General features: G+C 36.0%; 1 protein-coding gene across 1 annotated transcript in view; it reads right to left on the bottom strand.

Moving 5' to 3' along the window:
• Positions 1-22378, bottom strand: part of THSD7A (thrombospondin type 1 domain containing 7A) — a 488656-nt gene that overhangs the window by 185308 nt on the left and 280970 nt on the right. The window contains exon 5 of the mRNA XM_054495160.2: positions 471-626. Within this exon, the coding sequence (XP_054351135.1) occupies positions 471-626 (156 nt within the window). The remainder of the gene's footprint in view (positions 1-470; positions 627-22378) is intronic.

Genomic DNA, 22378 nt, shown 5'->3' with positions numbered 1-22378 from the left:
CTTCAAAGTAATAAACAGCTTTATTATTGGGCACTAGGTATGGGTCAGGCACTGAACTAAGTGTTTTACGTTTATTTCATTGACTCCTTAGAGACAATCTGGATGGCAGATATTGTTACATCCCTTTTACAGATAAGGGGACAAAGTTAACTAACTTATCTAAACAGTAAGGGACACAGTAGGTTTTCCAATCCAGGCCTGACCCCACAGCTCATCTTAACCATTGCACTAAACTGTCTCAGATCCTTTCCATCATGTTGTCTAAATTAACAAGCATTTATGCCTATGTTCTTCTGTTTTAATCTTCTGGTACTATCACTGGAGAAGGTTAATTCATCTTTTGAAATTAACAGTCTTTAGCCATTCTGGAAAATACCACAAACAGGGAACACAGAAGAGCATTTTAAAAATAATTCATGATTTGATACAATTGGTGGGTATAAAAGGCATGTCATGGTCACGTTACCTACCTTTTTTCCCTTGCTGATCATTACAGTTTTCATAAGTACAAGGTCCCCAAGCTGACCAAGGTGAAACTTCACATTCAGTTGGACAAGGAATGTGGCACAACTGTGTAGTATTAGGGATAGGGCCAGTGCATAATTTTAAGTCCACTGGCTTTGAGGCTAGAGAAAAATACAGACACATATTAAAAAATGAACAAAAGGAACATATATGGCCAACAATATGATTTTTCTGTGTGTATGGAAAAGGAAAACCCTTAAAGTGCTACCAAGACATTATTCCAATGCTTCTCAGCCACATCCTGAGAATAAAAAGAGAATGAATGGAAATAAAAGATGCAATAAAGTGTAGTCAAAGGAAACTGGAGATGTCTTGCAAATTGTTTGATTACCAGTTTTACCATTAATTGATCATGCAATTAATAATGCTGAATATAACTTTCCTAGTCTGCAAAATATTCCTTAAGGTTAGATCTAAAATTCTATAGCAATATTCTAAGAAAGTAAAAAAAAAAACTTTAGAGGACTAAACAAAATAGGAGGGGGACTATAGCTTTAATATATATATATATAAAAGTCCACTGAGTAGTTCCTGGTGGAGAATTCTCCCATCTCTTTTGGTTCACAGGGATTGAGAGGTACCAGGTGAGCTGAAGAAGGATCTCAAATGGGGGCTACTCTCTGTACCCCCCAGCTACAGTGCTCACTGAATTATTTCCAAAACGTCTAAATAATAATATATTATCTGCATATGTGACACAAGTCTAGTAATCACTAAGGATACTAATTTATAATTATCTACATTTGTTCAAAAGTTGACCAATAAACTGTGGATAAATGTTGCTTGTCCTTGCTTCTTTTTGTTTTTTTTTTATGCCTGCAGTTTGGCTCTTTTGTACATACTTGACAATTAAGGTCAATATATATCCATAGTTCTGGACATAGAACTAACTAAAAATGACTAAGTGATGAAGATATGTAAAACTATATGGACAGAGGAAGAGAATCAAGTCCAGCTGTATAATATCTGTCTATTTATCATATAATATCTGTCTATCTGTCTCCTGACAGCCATATTTGCTTTTGTTTAAAAAAAAAAATCTAATATATGGCCAGGCACGGTGGTTCATGCCTGTAATCCCAGCATTTTGGGAGGCTGAGGTAGGCAGATCACGAGGTCAAGAGCTAGAGACCATCCGGGCCAACATGGTGAAACCCCGTCTCTACTAAAAATACAAAAATTAGCTGGGCGTGGTGGTGTACGCCTGTAGTCCCAGCTACTTGGGAGGCTGAGGCAAGAGAATCACTTGAACCTGGGAGGCAGAGGTTGCAGGGAGCTGAAATCATGCCATTGCACTCCAGCCTGGCAACAGAGCGAGACACAGTCGGGGGGAAAAAAAAAAGTCATTTTCTTGATCACACATTTCCTGAATAATAGCTAGTTCCAGTTCCTTTGTCACTCTGATAATTGGGTGAGCCCATGCTTGTAGAAAAAATGACTTAAATAATGGATGCTTAGCTATTTCTCATTCTCCTATGTGAAAGGACTATCAAATTCTAATTGCATGCGATTGCATGTAGAAGCTCATAGAGAAATTAAAAAATTTTAAACTACATTTTCCTAACTTTTAAATGAAAGTACTATGTCTGTTTGTAATTTAAACTTGAAGACAAATTGTAAGCACTTTTACAACCTGTAAGTTTTCACACACACAAGCACACAGTCATAAATGCTATCTAAAGCCTATGACATTGATTCCTCTTACTGCACAGTTTTTGTTCTGAAAAATATTCTGCCAATTTTATGTCTGTTTTTCTCTACTAGTAGTGCTTATCTCTCTCTCCACATCTCCCCCGCCTCCCCACCCCCACCACTCCCACACTCGCCACTACAGTGAAAATAAATAACTGGGCACTAATTGGCTTAGTATGAGTACAGTGAGCATTCTCACTCGAGTTCATCAGGATTGCTGTTTATGTGCATCATAACAGCAGCCAAAGCCAAAAATGATTAATTTCATTGTTTCCAGTAGCAGAAGTGTTTGGCACACAAATGACATAAAATATAGAAATTAAAAGGTTCACTGTCTGAATATAAAAAATAACTTGACACCAATGATACATATTTCACATAAAAATGGATTCTTTTAAAGACGTGTATAGGCAGAAGAGTCTATACTATGCAGCAAATTAACATAAGTAATGATTTTTACTTATGGAAACTTTCAGAGTACCTAATTTAAAATGAGAGGTTTTGGTTAAAAGACCTTAAAATCTCCATTTTTTCCTTCAATTGGTGAAAAGTAATTTTAAATCTTGGTGCTATTATATTGTTTTTAAAATAATAATTTATATAAAATAAAATTTACTGGGTATGAAATTGTGAGGAATCTTATTAGAGTCTGAATTTATTTTATATATAAGGTTGAAAACTTCAGGAAGCAAACATTGTTTTAGTAAGAAAACAGGTTAAGCAAGATGGCTGACAGGAAGAGCTTGTCCCACCAAGAGACCAGATCATTAAGAAGACCTGCACCCTCCAAGCAGATCTTCAGAAGGACGGCATTGAAAGTGGACAGAGGGAGAACACAGAACCTGGGCTAAAAGAAGAGGAAGCTGGGAACTCTGCACTGGGCTACTGAGCATCAGGATTCATTCCTGGCCCTGAGGGGCTCCTGGGAAAGGGTTGAATTAAACAGGCATGGAATGGCCCACTCTTGCCATGGACCCCAGAATCCTAGCTGCAGGGGAACCCACTCCCCACACAGACATTTGAGTTTGCAGAGAGAGCTTATCGGAGTGTTATCAGGGACAGGACTCTAATATGTGCAGAATCCAGAGCGTTTGGCATAGAAATAGCTGCAGTAGAGCATGGCCAGAGATGCCCATCTCCCAAGGCTCACCACATTCTTCAAGGTGGCTTTGGCCTTTGTTGACTGTAGGACATGAACAGAGCATAGCTTTCTTCCCCATGGCACAGGCCCAGTCTGATCTGAGCACCCGCTATCTTCCAGCCCGTCCCAGGGTAACTGCCTGGCCTTGTCCACTTGCAGTACAATCTCAGATGCCCAATGGGGGTGCTTTCCAGCAGCTGCTACCATAGTTCCTTCATTGGTAGGTACCACCATTAGAGAGCTTCTGCAGATGGACCCTCCCCAGCATGCTCCTGCCTGCAGCCTTCCCCAACCACTGTGCCAGGGCCCACCACCCTGTTGCTGCTCTGTTGTTGGCGCGTGCGCGTACACACACACACACACACACACACACACACACACACAGACATGTGGACCCTGCCACACTGCTGCCCTGTAGTTGATGGCATGCATGCCCAAGTGTGGACCCCATTGTCACCATCCCAATGTAGTGCTTTTGTCAGCACCCTCCATCAGAGTGTTGCTGCCAGCTGACTAGGAACACCTCAGCCCTTGCAGTACCAGCAGGTGCTTAACCTTGAGGGGCCAGAGAACAAAGCCATGGGCCTGGTCCCAGGTTCCCAGTGTACTGAGCTGAGCCTGGGCCACCTAAAATCACCCAGAAATGAAGCCAGTTGACTGAACCCAATTTATACCACTGTCAAACCCTCAAGGACATCAAAGAATATAAAAGCAATAAGCCCCATTCGACAGACAGCAGTTTCAAAGATTTAAGGAACATCAGCCCATACAGATGAGAGAAAAACCAGCACAAGAACTCTGAGAACTTAAAAAGCCACAGTGTCTTATTATATTCAAATGACTGCACTAGTTCCCCAGCACTGGTTTTAAACCAGGCTGAAATGGCTAAAATGACAAAGATGGAATTCAGAGTCTGGATGGCAATGAAGATCACTGAGATTCAGGAGAAAGTTGAAACCCAATCCAAGAAATCTAAGGAATCCAGTAAAATGATAGAAGAGCTAAAGATGAAACAGCCATTTTAAGAAAAAAACAAACTGATCTAATAGATCTGAAAAACTCAGTATAAGAATTTCATAATACAATTGAAAGTATTAGCAGCAGAATAGACCAAGCTAATGAAGAAATTTCAGAGCTCAAAGAGTGGTTCTTCAAATCAAATCAGACAGACAAAAATAATGAAAACAAATTAAAAAAATGAAATAAGGAATTATGTGAAATATGGGATTATGTGAAGAGACTAAACCTATGACTCACTGGCATTTCTGAAAGAGAGTAAGGAAATTCATTACTACCAGACCTGCCTTACAAGAGGTCCTTAAGGGAGTGCTAAACATGGAAATGAGACTTACTGACCACCACAAAAACATACTTAAGTACACAGACTATTGACATTACAAAGCAACTACAAAAACAAATCTAGACAACAACTAGCTAATATAATGACAGAATAAAATCTTCACACATCAATATTAACCTTGAATGTAAATAGGCTAAACACTCCACTTAAAAGGCACAGAGTGATAAGTTGGATAAAGAAGCAAAACCCAACTGTATGCTATCTTAAGACACCATAATCACATGCAACGACACTCATAGGCTCAAAGTAAAGGGATGGAGAAAACTAACAGATATCTGGGACCTAAACTTCACACTTGATCAAATGAAACTAACAGACTTCTACAGAACATTCCATCTAACAACAACAGAATATACATTCTTCTCATCTGTGTATAGCACATACTCTAAAATTGACCATATGCTTGAACATATAGCAATTCTTAACAAATTCAAAAAAATAAAAATAAAAAACCAAATCATATCAACCACTCTCTCAGACCACAGCACAATAAATACAGAAGTTAATACTAAGATGATCTCTCAAAAGCATACAATTACATGGAAATTAAAGCAACCTTCTTCTGAGTGACTTTTGGGTAATCAATGAGATTTAGGCACGAATAAAGAAATTCTTTGAGATTAATGAAAACAAACATACAACATACCAGACTTTCTGGGACACAGCTAAAGCAGTGTTAAGAAAGTTTACAATACTAAATGCTCACATCAAAAAATTAGAAAATTCTCAAATTAACAACATGAAATCACACTTAGAGGAACTAGAAAAACAAGAGGAAAGCGACACCAAAGCCAGCAGTAGACAAGAAATAACCAGAAACAAAGCTGTGCTGTACAAAATAGTGTAATACAAACCCACACGCAAAAAAATGACCAAACTAAAAGCTGACTTGACAGAATAAATAAGATTGATAGCTCACTAGACTAATAAAGAAAAAAAAGAGAGAAGATCCTATTAAACACAGTAAGAAATGACAAAGGTGACATAACCAGTGACCCCACAGAAATACAAAATACCCTCAGAGACTATTATGATATCTCTATGCACACAACCTAGAAAACTTACAAGAAATGGATAAATTCCTAAAAATATACAACCTCCAAAAATTGAACCAGGAAAAAACTGAAACCCTGAACAGACATATAACAAGTTCTGAAGTTGAATCAGTAATAAAAAACCCCTACCAACCACAAAAGGGCTTGGAGTAGACAGACTCACAGCTGAATTCTACCATACATGTAAAGAAGACCTAGTACTGATCCTACTAAAACTATTCTAAAAAATTAAGAAAGAATCCCACCTTAACTCATTCCATGAGGCTAGCATTATTCTGATACCAAAACCTGGCAGAGACTCAACAAAAAAGAAAACTTTAGGCCAATATCCCTGATGAACATAGATGCAAAAATCCTCAAAAATTACAAGCTAACCAAATCCAGCAACACATCAGAAAGCTAAACCACCACAATCAAGTTGGCTTTATTCCTGGGACAAAAGGTTGGTTCAATATACACAAATAAATATGATTCATCATATAAACAACTAAAAACAAAAATCACATGATTATCTCAATAGATGCAGAAAAGTCTTTTGACTCAGCATCACTTCATGTCAAAAACCATCAACAAACTATGTATCAGAGGAAAATACCTAAAAAAAAAGCCATCTATGACAAACACACAACCAATATCATACTGAATGGACAAAAGCTGTAAGTATTCACCTTGAGAACTGGAACAAGACAAGAATACCCACTTGAGTGAACAGACAACCTACAAAATAGGAGAAAAGTTTTGCAGTCTATCCATCTGACAAAGGTCTAATATCCAGAATCTACAAGGAGCTTAAATTTAAAAGAAAAAAAACCCATTAAAAAGTGGGAAAGTGCATGAAAAGACACTTCTCAAAAGAAGACATTCATGCAGCCAACAAACGTAAGAAAAGCTTAACATCACTGATCATTAGACAAATGCAAATTAAAACCACAATGAGATATCATCTCATGTCAGTCAGAATGGCTATTACTAAAAAGTCAAGAAACAACAGATGCTGGCAAGGTTGTGGAGAAATAGGAATGCTTTTACACTGTTTGTGTAACATAAATTACACAAATTACATTTCACTGTTTGTGAAAAGTAAATTAGTTCAGCCATTGTGGAAGACAGTGTGGTGATTCCTCAAAGATTTAGAACTAGAAATACCATTTGACCCAACAATCCCTTTACTGGGTATATACTCAGATGAATATAAATCATCCTATTATAAAGATATATGCATGCTTATGTTCATTGCAGCACTATTCACAATAGCAAAGACATGGAATCAACCCAAATGCCCATCAATGATAGACTGGATAAAGAAAATCTCATACATATACATTATGGAATACTATGTAGCCATTAAAAGGAATGAGATCATGTCTTTGAAGGGACATGGATGGAGCTGGAAGCCATTATCCTTAGCAAAATAACACAGGAAAAGAAAACCAAATATTTCATGTTTTCACTTATAAGTAGAAGCTGAACAATGAGGACACAGGGAGGGGAACAACATACACTAGGGCCTGTCAGGGGAGTGTGGTGGGGGGGAGCATCAGGAAAAATATCTAATGTATGTTGGGCTTGATATCTAGGTGATGGGTTGACAGGTGCAGCAAATCACCATGGCACACATTTACCTATGTAATGAACCTGCACATCCTACACATGTACCCCAGAACTTAAAATAAAACAAACAAACAAAAAAATGAATGCCCACTCTCACCACTCCTATTCAAGATAGTACTGGAAGTTCTAGCCAGTGAAATCAGGCAAGAGAAAGAAATAAAAGGCATCCAAATAGGAAGAGATAAGGTCAAACCATCTCTCTTTACAGATGATATGCTTTTATACCTAGAAAACCCCATAATCTCTGCCCAAAGGCTCCTAGACCTGATAAGACACTTCAGCAAACTATCAGGATACAAAATCAATGTATGAAATTCAGCAGAATATCCATACACCAATAACATCCAAGATGAAAGCCAAATCAGGAATGCAATCCCATTCACAATAGCCACCAAGAGAATAAAATACCTAGGAACACACCTAACCAGGGAGTGAAAGATCTCTAGAATGAGAATTACAAAACACTGCTCAAAGAAATCAGAAATGACACAAATAAATGGAAAAACATTCTATGCTCTTGAATAGTGACATGGTTTGTTTCTGTGTCCCCACCCAAATCTCATCTCAAATTGTAATCCCACATGTGAAGGCAGGGACCTGGCAGGAGGTGATTGGATCATGGGGGAACTTCCCCCATGCTATTCTCATGATAGTGAGTTCTCACAATATCTGGTGGTTTTGAAGTGACACTTTCCCCTTTGCTCTCTCTTTCCTGCCATCTTGTGAAGAAGGTGCTTGCTTCTCCTTTGCCTTCTGCCATGATTGTAAGTTTCTCGAGGCCTTCCCAGCAATGTGGAACTGTGAATCTATTAAATCTCCTTTCTTTAAAAATTACCCAGTCCCAAGTAGTTCTTTATATCAGTGTGAAAATGAACTAATTCAGATAGGAAGAAGCAATACTGTTAAAGTGGCCATTCTGCCCAAAGCAATTTACAGATCCAGTGCTATTCCTTTCAAACCACCAATGACATTTTTCACAGAATTAGAATAACTCTTCTAAAATTAATATGGAACTGAAAAGTAGCCTGAATAGCCAAAGCAATCCTAAGCAAAAAGAACAAAGTCAGAGGCATCACACTCCCCACTTCAAACTGTACTACAAGGCTGTAGTAACGAAAACAGCATGGTACTGATTCAAAAACAGACACATAAATCAATGGAACAGATTCATGAATCCAGAAACAAAGTCACACACGTATAGCCATCTGATCTTCAACAAGGTCAACAAAAACCAATACGGAAAGGACTCCTGATTCAATAAGTTATCCTAAAATAACTGGTTACTCATACGCTGAAAATTGAAACTCTACCCCTTCCTTTCACCATATAAGAAAATCAACTCAAGATGGAGTAAAGACTTAAATGTAAAATCTAATACTATGAAACTCTATAAGAAAACCTAGGAAATACCATTCTGGACATAGGCCCCGGCAAAGATTTCATGATGAAGACTCCAAAATCATTTGCCACAAAAAGAAAAATTGACAAATGAGACCTAATTAAACTAAAGAGCTACTTCTGCACAGCAAAAGAAACTATCCGCTGAGTAAACAGATAACTTACAAAGTGAGAGAAAATATTGCAAAGTGTGCATCTGACAAAGGTCTAATATCCTGAATCTATAAGGAACTCAAATTAACAAAAAATAAACAACCCCATTAAAGAATGGGCAAACTATAATACATGAATAGACATTTCTCAAAAGAAGACATACACATGGCCAACAAACATATGAAAAATTTCCCAACATCACTATTCATCAGAGACAATCAAATCAAAACCATGAGATACCATCTCACACCAGTCAGAATGGCTACTATTAAAAAGTCAAAAAATAACAGAAGCTGGCAAGGTTTCTAACGGAACACTTCTACACTGCTAGTGGGAATGTAAATTAGTTCAGCCACTGTGGAGAGCGTTTTGGAGATTTCTCAAAGAACTTAAAACAACTACCATTTGATCCAGCCATCCTACTACTGGGTATATACCCAAAGGAAAATACATCAGTTTACCATAAAGACATATGCATGCATATGTTCATCACAGAAGTATTCAAAATAGCAAAGACATGGAATCAACCTAGATGCCCATCAACAGTGAACTGGATAAAGAAAATGTAGTACAAAAAAAGAAAGAAATCATGTCCTTTGCAGCAATATGGATGGACCTGGAGGCCATTATCCTTATTCAAATTACTGCAGGAACAGAAAACCAAATACTGCATGTTCTCACTTACAAGTGGAAGCTGATAAACATGAACACAAAGTAGAGAAAAACAGACATCAGGGCCTACCTGAGGGTGTAAGGTGGGAAGAGGGTGAGGATTGAAAAACGACCTATTGAGTACTATGCTCATTACCTGGGTGATGAAATCTATACACTAACCCCCATGACTCCCCATTTACCCATGTAAGAAACCTGTACATATATCCCTGAACTTAAAAGTTAGAAAAAAAAAATACACGCACACTCCCAACCCCTAATTTAAACAAGTAAAAAAAGGAAACAGGTTAAAACATTGTGCTTTTACTTCGTGGCCATTTTTTTAAAAATAAGTTTTATTTTAGCTTTTGGTGTATTTTCAATAAATTAAATAGAATAATCAGCCACAAAATTTTGAGCTACAAAAAGAGAAATGTGATAAATAAAGGCTCAAGGAAGTATTGATACAGGAGTTAAGAAAAATTACTTAAGCAGATAGTGAGGGTACAGAAGTCCTTGGTAAGGTTTCCGTTTTAATGAAAAGCAGCCCCAAATCATTTTCCTTTTTAACAAAGAACAGCCTGTAAAATTGAGCTGCAGCCATAGAAGCTGGTAGTTGTGCCAGTCATGTTTAAAATGGCAGCCCCACCTTCCCTTGTCTTTATGAGCCACATACGTGTACAGTAAGGAACAGACAAGATGGTACCGATAAACAGGAGAGCTCATTTGCATAATAAGATTAGGGTTGAGCGGCCAGCCTTCCCATAAGCTATGTAAACATCATACTTAATCAAACCAATCTGTGAGTCCTATGTAAATCAGACACCGCCTCCTCAAACCTGACTATAAAATCCGGCACATCCCCCTCCCTCAGGTCTTTTCTGCTCAGACACCCCTCTCTCTCTCTAGAGAGGGAGATGTTTCTCTTTCTCTTCTGCCTATTGAATCTCCACTCCAAAATTCTGCATGTGTGTCTGTGTCCTAAGTTTTCCTGGCATGAGACAAATCCCAGGCTATATACTCCAGACGACATAGCTGCTTCAGTATTGCTGAAACAAAGCCTTCTTGAGGTTTGCTCAGCTGCTAAGAGCACCAAATCAACACTGACTTAACAGTTGTCCCTATGTATACATAAGCTTTTTTTCATTAATCAAGGAAACATAGGGAAGAACACCTGCTATGTATAATTCTATTCCTTTGGTGATTTTCATTATAGGTTTTCTTGAAATGGAGTACATATTGATTAATGTAAATCACAGATCCTGAGTTCCTCAAAAACTGTTAAAGACGATTACATTTCTGCAATTGCCCAAGAGTTATTTGGAATCAGTGTAATTCAGTGAATGAAGTAAAGGACAGACCTAGGAAAAATTACTGGATTTCAGTTTATACTGAGATTTCAATTTTCTAGAATGGCTCAGTTCTTACTCTTGTATAATTTTCTATTTAAGAAATGGCTCTTCAGCCAATACAAGCTCCAGAGATATACATATTAAACTTTAAGAAGACTTCTTTTCGATTACTCAAAATAATGGAGAAATTTTATTGTTCTTAATTTAAAGAGGATTCAAATGAATGTGTATTCCATGCTTCACAAGGTCACAAAAGAATGTCTAAACTTTCTGAAGTTTCCAAAACAAATTTAAAAAATGAAGCTGATGCATTTCTGTGGTTCTGAAATATTCTTGTTTTGAATGTTTATGGCTCTGAAATATTCTTGTGTTTTGAACGTTTAAGCTCTACAAATGGAAAAAAAAATAATCTTAACGCTTCTTTTTCTATCAAGACGGCCAATGAAGTATGCTGAAGATACACATACTATATAACCTCTAAAGATAGTTTATATACCTTATAAATTATATCTATAATTTTTAAATTAAATGTTTGAGGTAATTGTAGATTGACATGAAATTGTAATTTGACAGCTTCTATATATACTTTATCCAGTTTCTCCCATAGGCAAGATTGTATAAACATAGTACAATATTACAGCCAGAATATTGACATTATTACAATCAATGTACTTTGGTTATATAGTGTTTCTGCAAACTTAATGTCTACCAGAATCTCAGAATATATCCTTACTTTCAGAAATAAGGCCTTTGCAAATGTAACTAGTTGATGAGGTCTTACTGGATTAAGGTGAGCCTTAAATCCAATGGGTGGTGTCCTTATAAAAAGGCCATGTGAAGGCATACAGAGAAGCACCATGCTTAACGAAGACAGAGTTTGGAATGATGCAGCTACAAGCCAAGGAACACCAAGGATTGTCAGTAGACCATTTGTTTCAGTGTTAGGGGACAAGCATTCTTTTACCATTAAGTATAATGTTAGCTATAGGTTTTCTTAGGTGTTACTAAGATGAGGATATTCTTCTCTATTCCTATTTTTTTCTGAGAGTTTATTATGAATGGATGCTAAATTTTGTAAAATAGCTTTTGCTGTATTGATTGTTTTTAGTCTGTTAAATTGGTGAATTACATTGACTAACTTTTTAATATTGAAGTAGGCTTGCATCCTTGAATAAACTGCATTTGGTCTTATATTTTAATTATTTTTATATATTGCTGAATTCTATTTGCTAATATCTGTTAGGGATTTTTGTCTACGTATGAGGCATTTTGGTCTGTATTTTTCTTTTTGGTGAACTGTCTGTGCCTTTGTTGCCTCTTTTTTTTCTGTGTAGAAATGCTCTATTTCATATTGGATGAGTTGTGGTAGGTTGCATTTTATTTTGATTTTTTAATTCTTCCCATTAAGTCTAAGTTGTCAAATTTATGTGTATCAGGTTTTCTGAGGTATTCCATGGCTATCCTTTTGATGTCTGTAAAGTGTGTAGTGACATTCCCTATTACATTCCTGGTGTTGGTGATTTGTGTTTTTTCTTTTTTCTTTTATCACCCTTCCTAGAGGTTTAATTATCTATTGAATGAACCAGCTGTTTTACTGTTTTTTTCTCTATTTTTTCAGTTTCATTGATTTCTGTTCTTATGTTTATTATTTACTTCTTTCCTTCTTGCTTTCAACTCATTTCGCTCCCATTTTTCTTGGTTCTCTAGATGGGAGCTTAGATTATTGATTTGTGTCTTATCCTCTTTTCCAACGTAAGCATTTGGTGTTACAAATGTCTATCTCAGCACTGCTTTAGCTATGCCTCACAGATTTTGATATATTATATTATATTTTCATCCAGTATTTTGATTTTCCTTGAGAATTCCTCTTTCACACATTGATTATTTAGAAGTGTGTTGTTTTCCAAGTGTTTGGAGATTTTACTCTTATCTTTTTTGATTGAATTCTAATTTGATTCCATTGTGCTCAGAGAACACACTCTATAAATTATTTTACATTTGTTGAACTATGTTTTATGGATGATGACATGGTCTATTTTGGTATATGTTTCACTTGAAAGAAGGTGAATTCTGCTGTTGTTGGATGGAGTGATTATAATAATCCCTTTTAGATTTTGTTGGTTGATGGTACTCAGTTCTTTCATATTTTTGCTGATTTTCTTCCTAATTATTCTATGAAGTGTTGGGATTAGGGTATTGTCATTTCCAACTACAATTATCTATTTGTCAATTACAGTTTTGTCTATTTCTCCTTTCAGTTCTATCAGTTTTTGTTCATATATTTTGCAGTCTGTTGTTTGACACAAATGCATAGAATTCCTTTGCCTTCTTGGTGGATTGACTCTTTTGTCATTACATAATTATATAATATCCTTTTCTGTCTCTGGTAATTTTCTTTGCTTTGATGCCTAATTTATTCAATATTATCATAGCCACTTCTGCTTCCATTGAATAACATTTTCATGACACACTGTTTCTCATTGTTTTACTTTAAACCTGCATATAACATTATATTTGAAGTGAGTTTCTTGTAGAATGTGAATAGTTGGGTCCTGCTTCTTAAATCTGCTCTACCAATCTGTGTTTTAATTAGTATACTTAGACTATTTACATTTAATGTAGTTATTTATATGTTATGGACTAAGTCTTCTATTTATTTTTATTTATTCTCTGGTTTTCATTTCTGTTTCATTTTCCCTGTCTTCCTGTGAGTTAACACATTTTAGAATACGATTTTGATTTATCTATAGTGTTTTTGAGTGCATGTCCTTCTATAGCTCTTTTAGTGTTTGCTCTAGATATTACATTACATATATATGTCATATATATGAGTGTGTATGTGTGTGTATGTATATATGTACACATATATACAAGATATACATATATATGAGATATACTATATATATATATCTTATCACAGCATACTGATATTTTCATTTTGCTAGTTCAACTAAAGTATAGAAATCTTACCCTCCCTCATTTGTAATACAATTGTTTTAAATATATCCTCTACGTATTTTTAGAATCATATCAGGTAGCAGTGTTATAATTTTTGTTTCAACTGTCAAACATAATTTAGAAAACTCAAGTGAAGAAAAGCCTATTGTCTTTAGCTATACTTTGTTTACCCGCTCTTTCTCCTTTCCTGATATTCCAAGGTTTCTTCCTTTAATCTTTCCTTTTTATTTAGTGAACTTTCTTTAGCTATTCTTTTAGGGTAAGTCTACTGGTAACAACTTCTCTTAGTTTTCCTTCATTAAGAATGTCATTATTTTTCCTTCATTCTTGAAAGATATTTTCTCTGAGTATTGAATTGCGAGTTGACAGTTCTTTTCCTTTAGCACTTGAAAAATATGATAGTACTTTATTCTGACCTATATGGTTTCTGGTTCACTGTCATTCAAATTTCTTTTTCCTGTAGTAAGGGTATCAATTTTCTCTGGGTGCTTTCAAATATTTTTATCTTTAGTTTTCAGATTTTTGTTATAATATGTCTTGGCATGTATTTCTTCAGGTTTAACTTATTTGGAATTCATCCAGCTTCTTGAATCTGTAGGTTTATGCTTCTTACAACATATGAGAAGTGTTCAGCCATTATTTATCTGAATACATTTTTTTCTTTTAAGCTCTGCCCTCTTTCTCCTCTTCTTCTGGAATTCCAATGACATGAATGTTAGGTCTTTGTTACAGTCCCACAGGTCTCTGAAATATTTTTAGTTTTCTTCCCTCATATTTTTTTCTGTGTTGTTCAGATTAGGTAATTTTGATTATTCTGTATTTTAGTTCTTTGATTCTTTCCTCTCTCCCCTCCATTATGCTGTTAGACCCATATACAGAGTTTTTTATATCTGTTATTGCATTTTTCAAATCTGCAATTTCTACTTGGTTCTTTTTTACATCTTCAATTTATTTGCTAAAGATTTCTATTTGTTTCAAACATGCTCATAACTGTTGAAAGATTTTCATCATGGCTTCCTTATATCTTGTTGGATAATTCTAACATCTTCATCATCTCAGTGTTGGCTGCTATTTATTTTTTTCATTGAATCTGGTAACTCCCTGGTTCTTGGCATAAGGAGTGACTTTGATTGAAACCCAGACATTTTTGCCTCATGTCACAAGACTCTAGATCTTTTAAAATCCTTTTTTTCTTTCAAACTGGCTTTTTATGACCCTGCTCCAGAATGGAAAAAGGGTGTGTGTGTGCCACATTGTTACTGCAAGGTGAAGGCAGAAGTCCAGATTTCTTATTTAACCTCCATTGATAACAAAGAGGAACTTCTAGTTACTTCTATGTGGCTGTGTGTACTGGTTGCCCAATTGTCTTCGCTAACATTGTGGGGGTGGGGAGTGCTTTACCAGATAGGAACTAGCAGTGATGGAAGTGTCAGTTCCCTACTTGGCCTTCTCTGACACCACCTAGTGGGAGTGTTGAGCGACTCATTACATTATCACAAGGGTGAAAACTGAGGTTCCTATCAGGACTTTGCTGATGTGGGTGAGGGTATGGCCATGTTATTTTTATGTGTTTTTGGCTGGGTAGAGTGGTTATTGTCTAAAATTTTGTGTCTTGCTAAGTTGGTCTTTTTTTTGTCCTTTGGCTAAAAAGAGCAGGAATTTGTTAGGGTTTTTACAAATCTGTGTCCACTGATGTTTCTGCGTTGTTGGCTTCTTTAGTTCCAACCTTGAGATGTGGGAGGCAAAAAGAAAACCAAGGGAACTAATCACCTTGTCATTTTTGGGCCTTGACATATCTAGCTTATCTGCCTTCTTCTCTCCAACTTTCAAAGTCTTTATGGTTTGTTTTCTATACAACTTCCAGGGAATATTTTTTAATTTAGTGGCAACCATAGGAAAAAGTACATCTCCTCTATCTTTCTGAAAGTAAAAGTCTGTGTCTTATTTTAAAAATAAAACCTTTTATTATACAACTGGGATAATAAGAAAAATCCTCAGAGGATCCTCAAAATCTACAACATAAACCCGATCTACTATAGTACCACAGTCCTAAATCTGGCCTCTCTCCTGGTGAACTACTAATCCCAAGTCACAGAACTTTCTGTTTTAACGGGCTACTGGGAAACCTAGAATTGCGTATCCAGGGATCTTTAATTATTAGGGGCAAAGGAAACCATTTTCAGACAGAAAATGAAAGTTTTACTATACTAGACCATAATTAAATTTCTAAAGAACTTATTTCTCATAAAAAAGAAAGTGATCACAGAAATAGGGTCTAAAATTTCAGAGAGAATAGTGGTCAGAGAAAAATATCAAATAGTAGTAAAATGAAGCACTGATTGTAAAATAATAATTGGAAAAGTGTGAAAGGCAGAATGGTCACTCAAAGGTTCTATGCCTTAATCCCTGGAACCTGTGAATATGTTATCTTACTTAGCAAAAGGGACTTCACAGATGTGATTAAAGGTTTAAAACTTGAGATGGGGAAAGTAACCTGGAATATCCAGGTGGACCCAATCTAATTACACTATTACTTAAAAGGAGAGAACCTTCCCGAGTGCATTAGAAAGATGAGATGGAAGAAAAAGGAGTGGAGAGACATCCAAGCATAAAAGGTACTTGATATGCCATTGCTGGCTTTGGGGAAAGGGGCCAGGAGCCAAGGAATGTGGGTGATCCCTAGAAGCTGGGAACAGTCCCCAGCTCACAATCAGGAAGGAGATGAAGATCTCAGTCTTCGAACTCGAAGGAACTGAATTCTGCCAACACTCTGAATGAGCAAGCAAACAGCTCCTCCCCTAGAGCCTCCAGAAAGAAATGGAACCCTGTCAACTCCTTGATTTTAGCTTGGAGAGATGCATGCCAGACCTCTGACTTACAGAACTGTATGATAAGGTGTGAAGTTAGTGGTAATTTGTTATGGAAGCAGTAGAAAACTAATACACAGTTGTAAATAATTGCAAGATAGAAGACCTAAAATACAAGACTATGTAATATGTAAGTTGGTGGAGGGTTATAAGAGTAAAATATTCTTAGGAAGGTAAATACATTAATTACAGACTATACTCATTTGCGACTCTACCTTAAAATTTTAAGGTAACCCATATATATCTATATCTATAGATACATATATGGAGATATATCTCTATATATATATCTATAGATATCCATACATATATCTATATAGATATAGACATATATGGATATCTATATCTATATCTATATATATCTATATATATATAAATCCATATATATATAGGATAAGGATGTATGACTTGTGAAACATGGGAAGTAGTGTAATAACAAAACTGTTGCAATAAATTTTAAGAAAGGCAAGAAGGGAGAAGCGAAGAAAGTAGAAGAAAGAGAATAAAAAAAGATGGAAGAAATGATTGCAGAAGGCTAAAATTAACCACTAACAGTCACATTATCAACTGAATAGGAAACTATAAACTAAAATGGCACATCCACTAGTTTGTCAAAACATTTTGAAGTTTGATAATACTAAGATGCGGGAGAAGACAGAAAGCAGCCAAAACAGACGCTGTTGGTGGGAATTTAAGTTGTTTTGATCAAAATGTAAAATAATTTGGAATGTTCTAGTATGATTGAAAAGATGTGCATACTTCTAGGTATATCCCATGGAAAACTATCAGACATTTATCTGAGAGATATTTATAAGAATTGTTATTGTATAATAGTGTTGTTTATAATAGCAAGTATCTAGAAACAACTCGTGTCCAATTAAAAGGGAAGAGGTATTGAATAACATTATATCAAAATTATACAGAGGTGGAAATAAGCTAGAGCATAATCACCAATATAAAATCCACATACATGTCGTCAGAAAGTGAAAAAGCAAGCCGAAGAATATATTTTTTACGATACCATTCATATAAAGATTTTTTAAAAAATGCAGTATCATAAGGTTTTGGGATAAATGCGTAAGTCTGAGAAAGAGGAAAGCAGTCACGAATATCAGGGACCTGGCCTGATACTTTCAGCTAGGCCTGACGCTTTTAGGGGCTGGCCTGGCACTCACACCTATGACATGGTATTCTGTTTAACAAGAACAACTTCATAGGGCAGCATATCACATATTCTGTGACTATGATAGAGACAAAAAATAAGACTATATAATTTGTCTAAGCAAAAACAAGGTCACTGTGAGAGCCCTGAAATATCAAATCTTTCTTTCTACCAGCTAATATAAATGAGTTCTGCTTCTTTACCAATTATAGCTTTAGTCTCCTTCCAGTTTTTTCGCCTTCCAGATAAGGTTTATTTAGATATCTAGTCATAGAATTATTCTTGCTCCCTTATAGCACTCAATCCATGCAAAGTCCATTTATTAAAACTCCTTAAAAATCATCTAATACATTATTTATAACGTCATTTCTGATATCCTTACTGAGTTGCCCATGGTTGCATTCTCCCCATCTCCAATGAGTAACAAACCCAACTTGCTCAAGTACGAGTGTATTACTGGTGGTTTGTGGCTGAAAAGCATGGAGAAGTCAAATATACAAAGAAAAACAAGGAATTACAAACAAAAGTTTAGAAGAGGGTTTCCACTTGTAAATGGAGATGTAATTTATTTAATAACAAATGGATGATGGTATTTACTATATGCCAGGAAACGTTACACTGTTCCAAGTACTTAACAGATATTAAGTTATTTAATTCTTACAAAACCCATGAGGTAGGTATTCCAGTTATCCCCATATAGAGAAACTGAGTATGAAGTTGCCCTCAGTTACATAGCTAAGAAAGCATAGATTTCAGATTCACATCCAAGCAGTCTGGCTCCATAGTCTTCAGTGTGTATGTACCTCTAATTACTACTCCATGTAATCTTGGAAGGGTACATGACGGGGTTTCAATAACGTATGTCTAGCTAAATACACAGGCACACAATAAGCATATTTATTTAATATAGATCATAATTAAAAATACATTTAATGAGGGTTAATATAGTGTCATAGTAACATAATAATATGATTGAGGCTATCAAGATAATCACATATCAAACCTAGTGGTCTATCAATGAAAATTATTCTGACTTTTGTGCTGCAGTTAGAAATGGAAACTAAATTTTCCTTCTGCTAGACACCAATAACTACCTAATTAAATTAGTATTAAAATGGGATATTCTGCACGTATACTGATAATAGTGAGCACTTACATGGCATTTACTAAAGAAATTATTTTAGTCTTCACAGAAATCTCATGAAGTAGGCACAACTGTAATCCACATTTAAGAATTAAGAAACTGAGGCCGGGTGTGTTGGCTCACACCTGTAATCCCAACAACTTGTGAGGCCAAGGCAGATGGATTACTTGAGGCTAGGAGTTCAAGGCCAGCCTGGCCAAATGGCAAAACCCCATCTCTACTAAAAATACAAAAATTAGCCGGGCGTGGTGGCACACTTGGGAGGCTGAGGCACAAGAATTGCTTGAACCCAGGAGGCAGAGGTTGCAGTGAGCGAGGTCACAGCACTACACTCCAGCCTGGGCAACAGAGCGACTCTGTGTCAAAAAATACAATAAAATAAATAAGAAACTGATGCTCAAAAAGATTAAGTAATTTTCCCAAGGTCACACAGTTAATTAGCAACAGTTGAAAGCTGACTTACCCACTATGTTACACTATAATATGGCAGTTAGTAGAAGACATGTGCTTCCCCCAGTTCCCACCCAACTCCTGGAAGTCTAGTACAGAGAATAGTTTGACTAGAATGATACAAGTTTTCAAAACAGACTATTTGGTTATTTTATGTGGACCAGTGCAAAATTTGGTAGAGATATTCATCTGAAAACGAATCCCCAGTATTTTACTTAAAAAGCAACTTATATTCTCATCCATTTTAAATATCTAATCTTTCAAAGCTAAATCTTTTTTGTTCTAAGGCTCTCAAATGTACAAATGTACATTTAAAAAATTTTTCTAAATCATAAAAATATATCTTTGGATTCTCAGACTATTTTGAATCAGAGATCTCACACAGTCTACTTCAGACCAATTTGAATAATGATATACCTTTTCTGTGGTCATTCAAAAGATACATTGGTGCTCAAAGGTTGAGTAAAATGCAATAAATTTAATAATTCATTCATCCATTTAGCAAAACAGCTGAGCATTTCAGGCACTCAGAACCTCCTGATATGTATTTTTTTTCCATTGTCATCCCTGTAAATCTACCTTTTTCTTAAATTAGCATTTTATTTCCTTAAACGAACTTATTTGATTGCTAATTCACAATTACAAGGAAATTCTCTTGGATTTAAGTCTTAATTTCTGTATAGGAACTGACAAAACTTTATTATTAAATATAAGGGTGCTTGATAACAAGAGATTCCACAAACTGACAAATGAAATTAGTTACAAATGGCTTTCTGTTCCCTTTCTATTTTTTTAAAAAAATTTTTCAGTAAGTTAAAATAAATGTTAAGTGCTTACTCTTTGCAAGGTCCTGCCATTATGTTAGGCGTTATATGCCGAAGGGTGTTTTGGTGTCAATGGCACTAGTGGTGCATTTTTGATATTTTGTTTTTACTGTTTTGTCTTTCTTAGTTACAACAAGTGTGTGGTAGTGATTTCAGGTATGTTTTACCAAAGCAGTTTTAATTTCAAGAAGGTTCTATGGATGATTCGCTCAAAGCTTACTTAGACCTTAGCTAGAGTCACTAAAAATTCACTCAGTAATTGGTGTCAAGCAAATAAAGAAAGCTTTTATCCTGAAAATTAATGAAATTCCATGTTACCAGTGATTGCTCAAAACTTTTTGGAGATGTTCCTGTACTAAACTTGAATCACAGAAATTTATTTCCTCTTGTCTTTCTCAGCCTGGTTAATATAATGGTGACATAAACCCCATCATACTTAAAAAAATAAATAACACATTGTTTTCAAAGCTCATACATTTATTCCTCAATCAATTTTGAGCCATATTTAAAACAATGCTTGAGAATTATCTCTTGGTATTTAATGTGCTTCAAAGCTCACTGCCAGTCCTTTTTAGCTACGATAACTCATTATTAAGTTTATTTTCTTTTATTTTTGAGACGGAGTGTCCCTCTGTCTCCCAGGTTGGAGTGCAGTGGCGTGATCTCAGCTCACTGCAACCTCCGCCTCTTGGGTTCAAGAGATTCTCCTGCCTCATCCTCCTGAGTAGCTGGGATTACAGGTACGCACAACCATGTCTGGTTGATTTTTGTATTTTTTAGTAGAGACAGGGTTTCATCATGTTGGCCAGGCTGGTCTCAAACTCATGACCTCAGGTGATCCGCCCTTCTCAGCCTTCCAAAGTGCTGGGACAAGAGGCATGAGCCACGATGCCCAGCCATTGAGTTATGGTTTTTAATTAGTCTTTTGTTCTTTTAAACCAAGACATTACATAGTTTATTTAGGAAGCATACATGAATTGTACTTGAGTTCATTTTCTATATCATAATCAATATCTTCAGTATCCAATCAACTACTCTGTGCAGTTCATGAATTGATAGCCATTATTTTCATCCCTGGCCATCCTGCTTGATCATAGATCGCATTCTCTTTGCACGTGTTCATGCTTGCTGCTTGGATAATCTCTTGAATTGTGGTGAGGTCACAAATCAGATTTTTAAAAAGTGTTTTTTCTTACACTAGACTATTTCAAAGCTAAGCTGTTCATTGGAGTGGTCACTGTCTTTGGAATCAGAATATTTTTACATAAACCTGTTGACTTTTCTGTTTATTCTTTTGGGGTTAGAGAAGGTCTAGGCTTGGTCTATTTTGGTTTACAATCGAGTGAAAGATACACTGTATACATTATATAAATTTAGATAAGGTTCTTTCCAAATATTCGAATGAAGGATGTTTTAGGTCAAGACTGAAATCTGAAGAGCATTCCTTTTTCTTTTCTCCTCAGCTTTATATTCTAGTTTTAACTTCCCAATTATGGGTGTCGAAGACACTGCTGGTGGGGAGGGAGTTATCACGTGGACACTAACAGTGTTGTAACAGATAGGGACAGATCTCCAAGAAAGCCCTTTCCTCTACATAAAGGACTGAGCCCACCTTGCAGCTGGTCTGCTGCCTGAATGCTGCGTGTCAGCAAGTTAGTAGGATATTTGAGCGATGGGTCCTGACTGCCCTTGCCTTTAGCCTTCACTCTGCCAAGCTAGGATGCCAGTGAGCCTTGCCAGGCTCCCTTCCTAATTCTCTTACGAATATTACTCAGTCTCACAGGGGTTGCTGCTTGCCTTGGTGTCTGTTCCTCCAGTCTTATAAAAATACCATCTTAGCAGACAGAAACTCCTCCCAGGGTCTAGAGTCTAGATGGGCTGTCTCCTGATTTCAAGGACAGGTATACGGTTTTCCCTATTGGTATATTCACTGGCCATTTTAGGGAATTCTAGAGAAAGGTCCATATGTCTATGCCCACAATACCATATTGCCTAGAAAATAACTCATGTCATGACTCAAATAAAATAGAACTGT

Source organism: Pongo pygmaeus, chromosome 6 (assembly GCF_028885625.2).
Source record: "Pongo pygmaeus isolate AG05252 chromosome 6, NHGRI_mPonPyg2-v2.0_pri, whole genome shotgun sequence".
NCBI classification, from domain to species: domain Eukaryota; kingdom Metazoa; phylum Chordata; class Mammalia; order Primates; family Hominidae; genus Pongo; species Pongo pygmaeus.
Note: the sequence above shows the minus strand (reverse complement) of the source record. Positions and strands in the feature narration are given on the sequence as shown.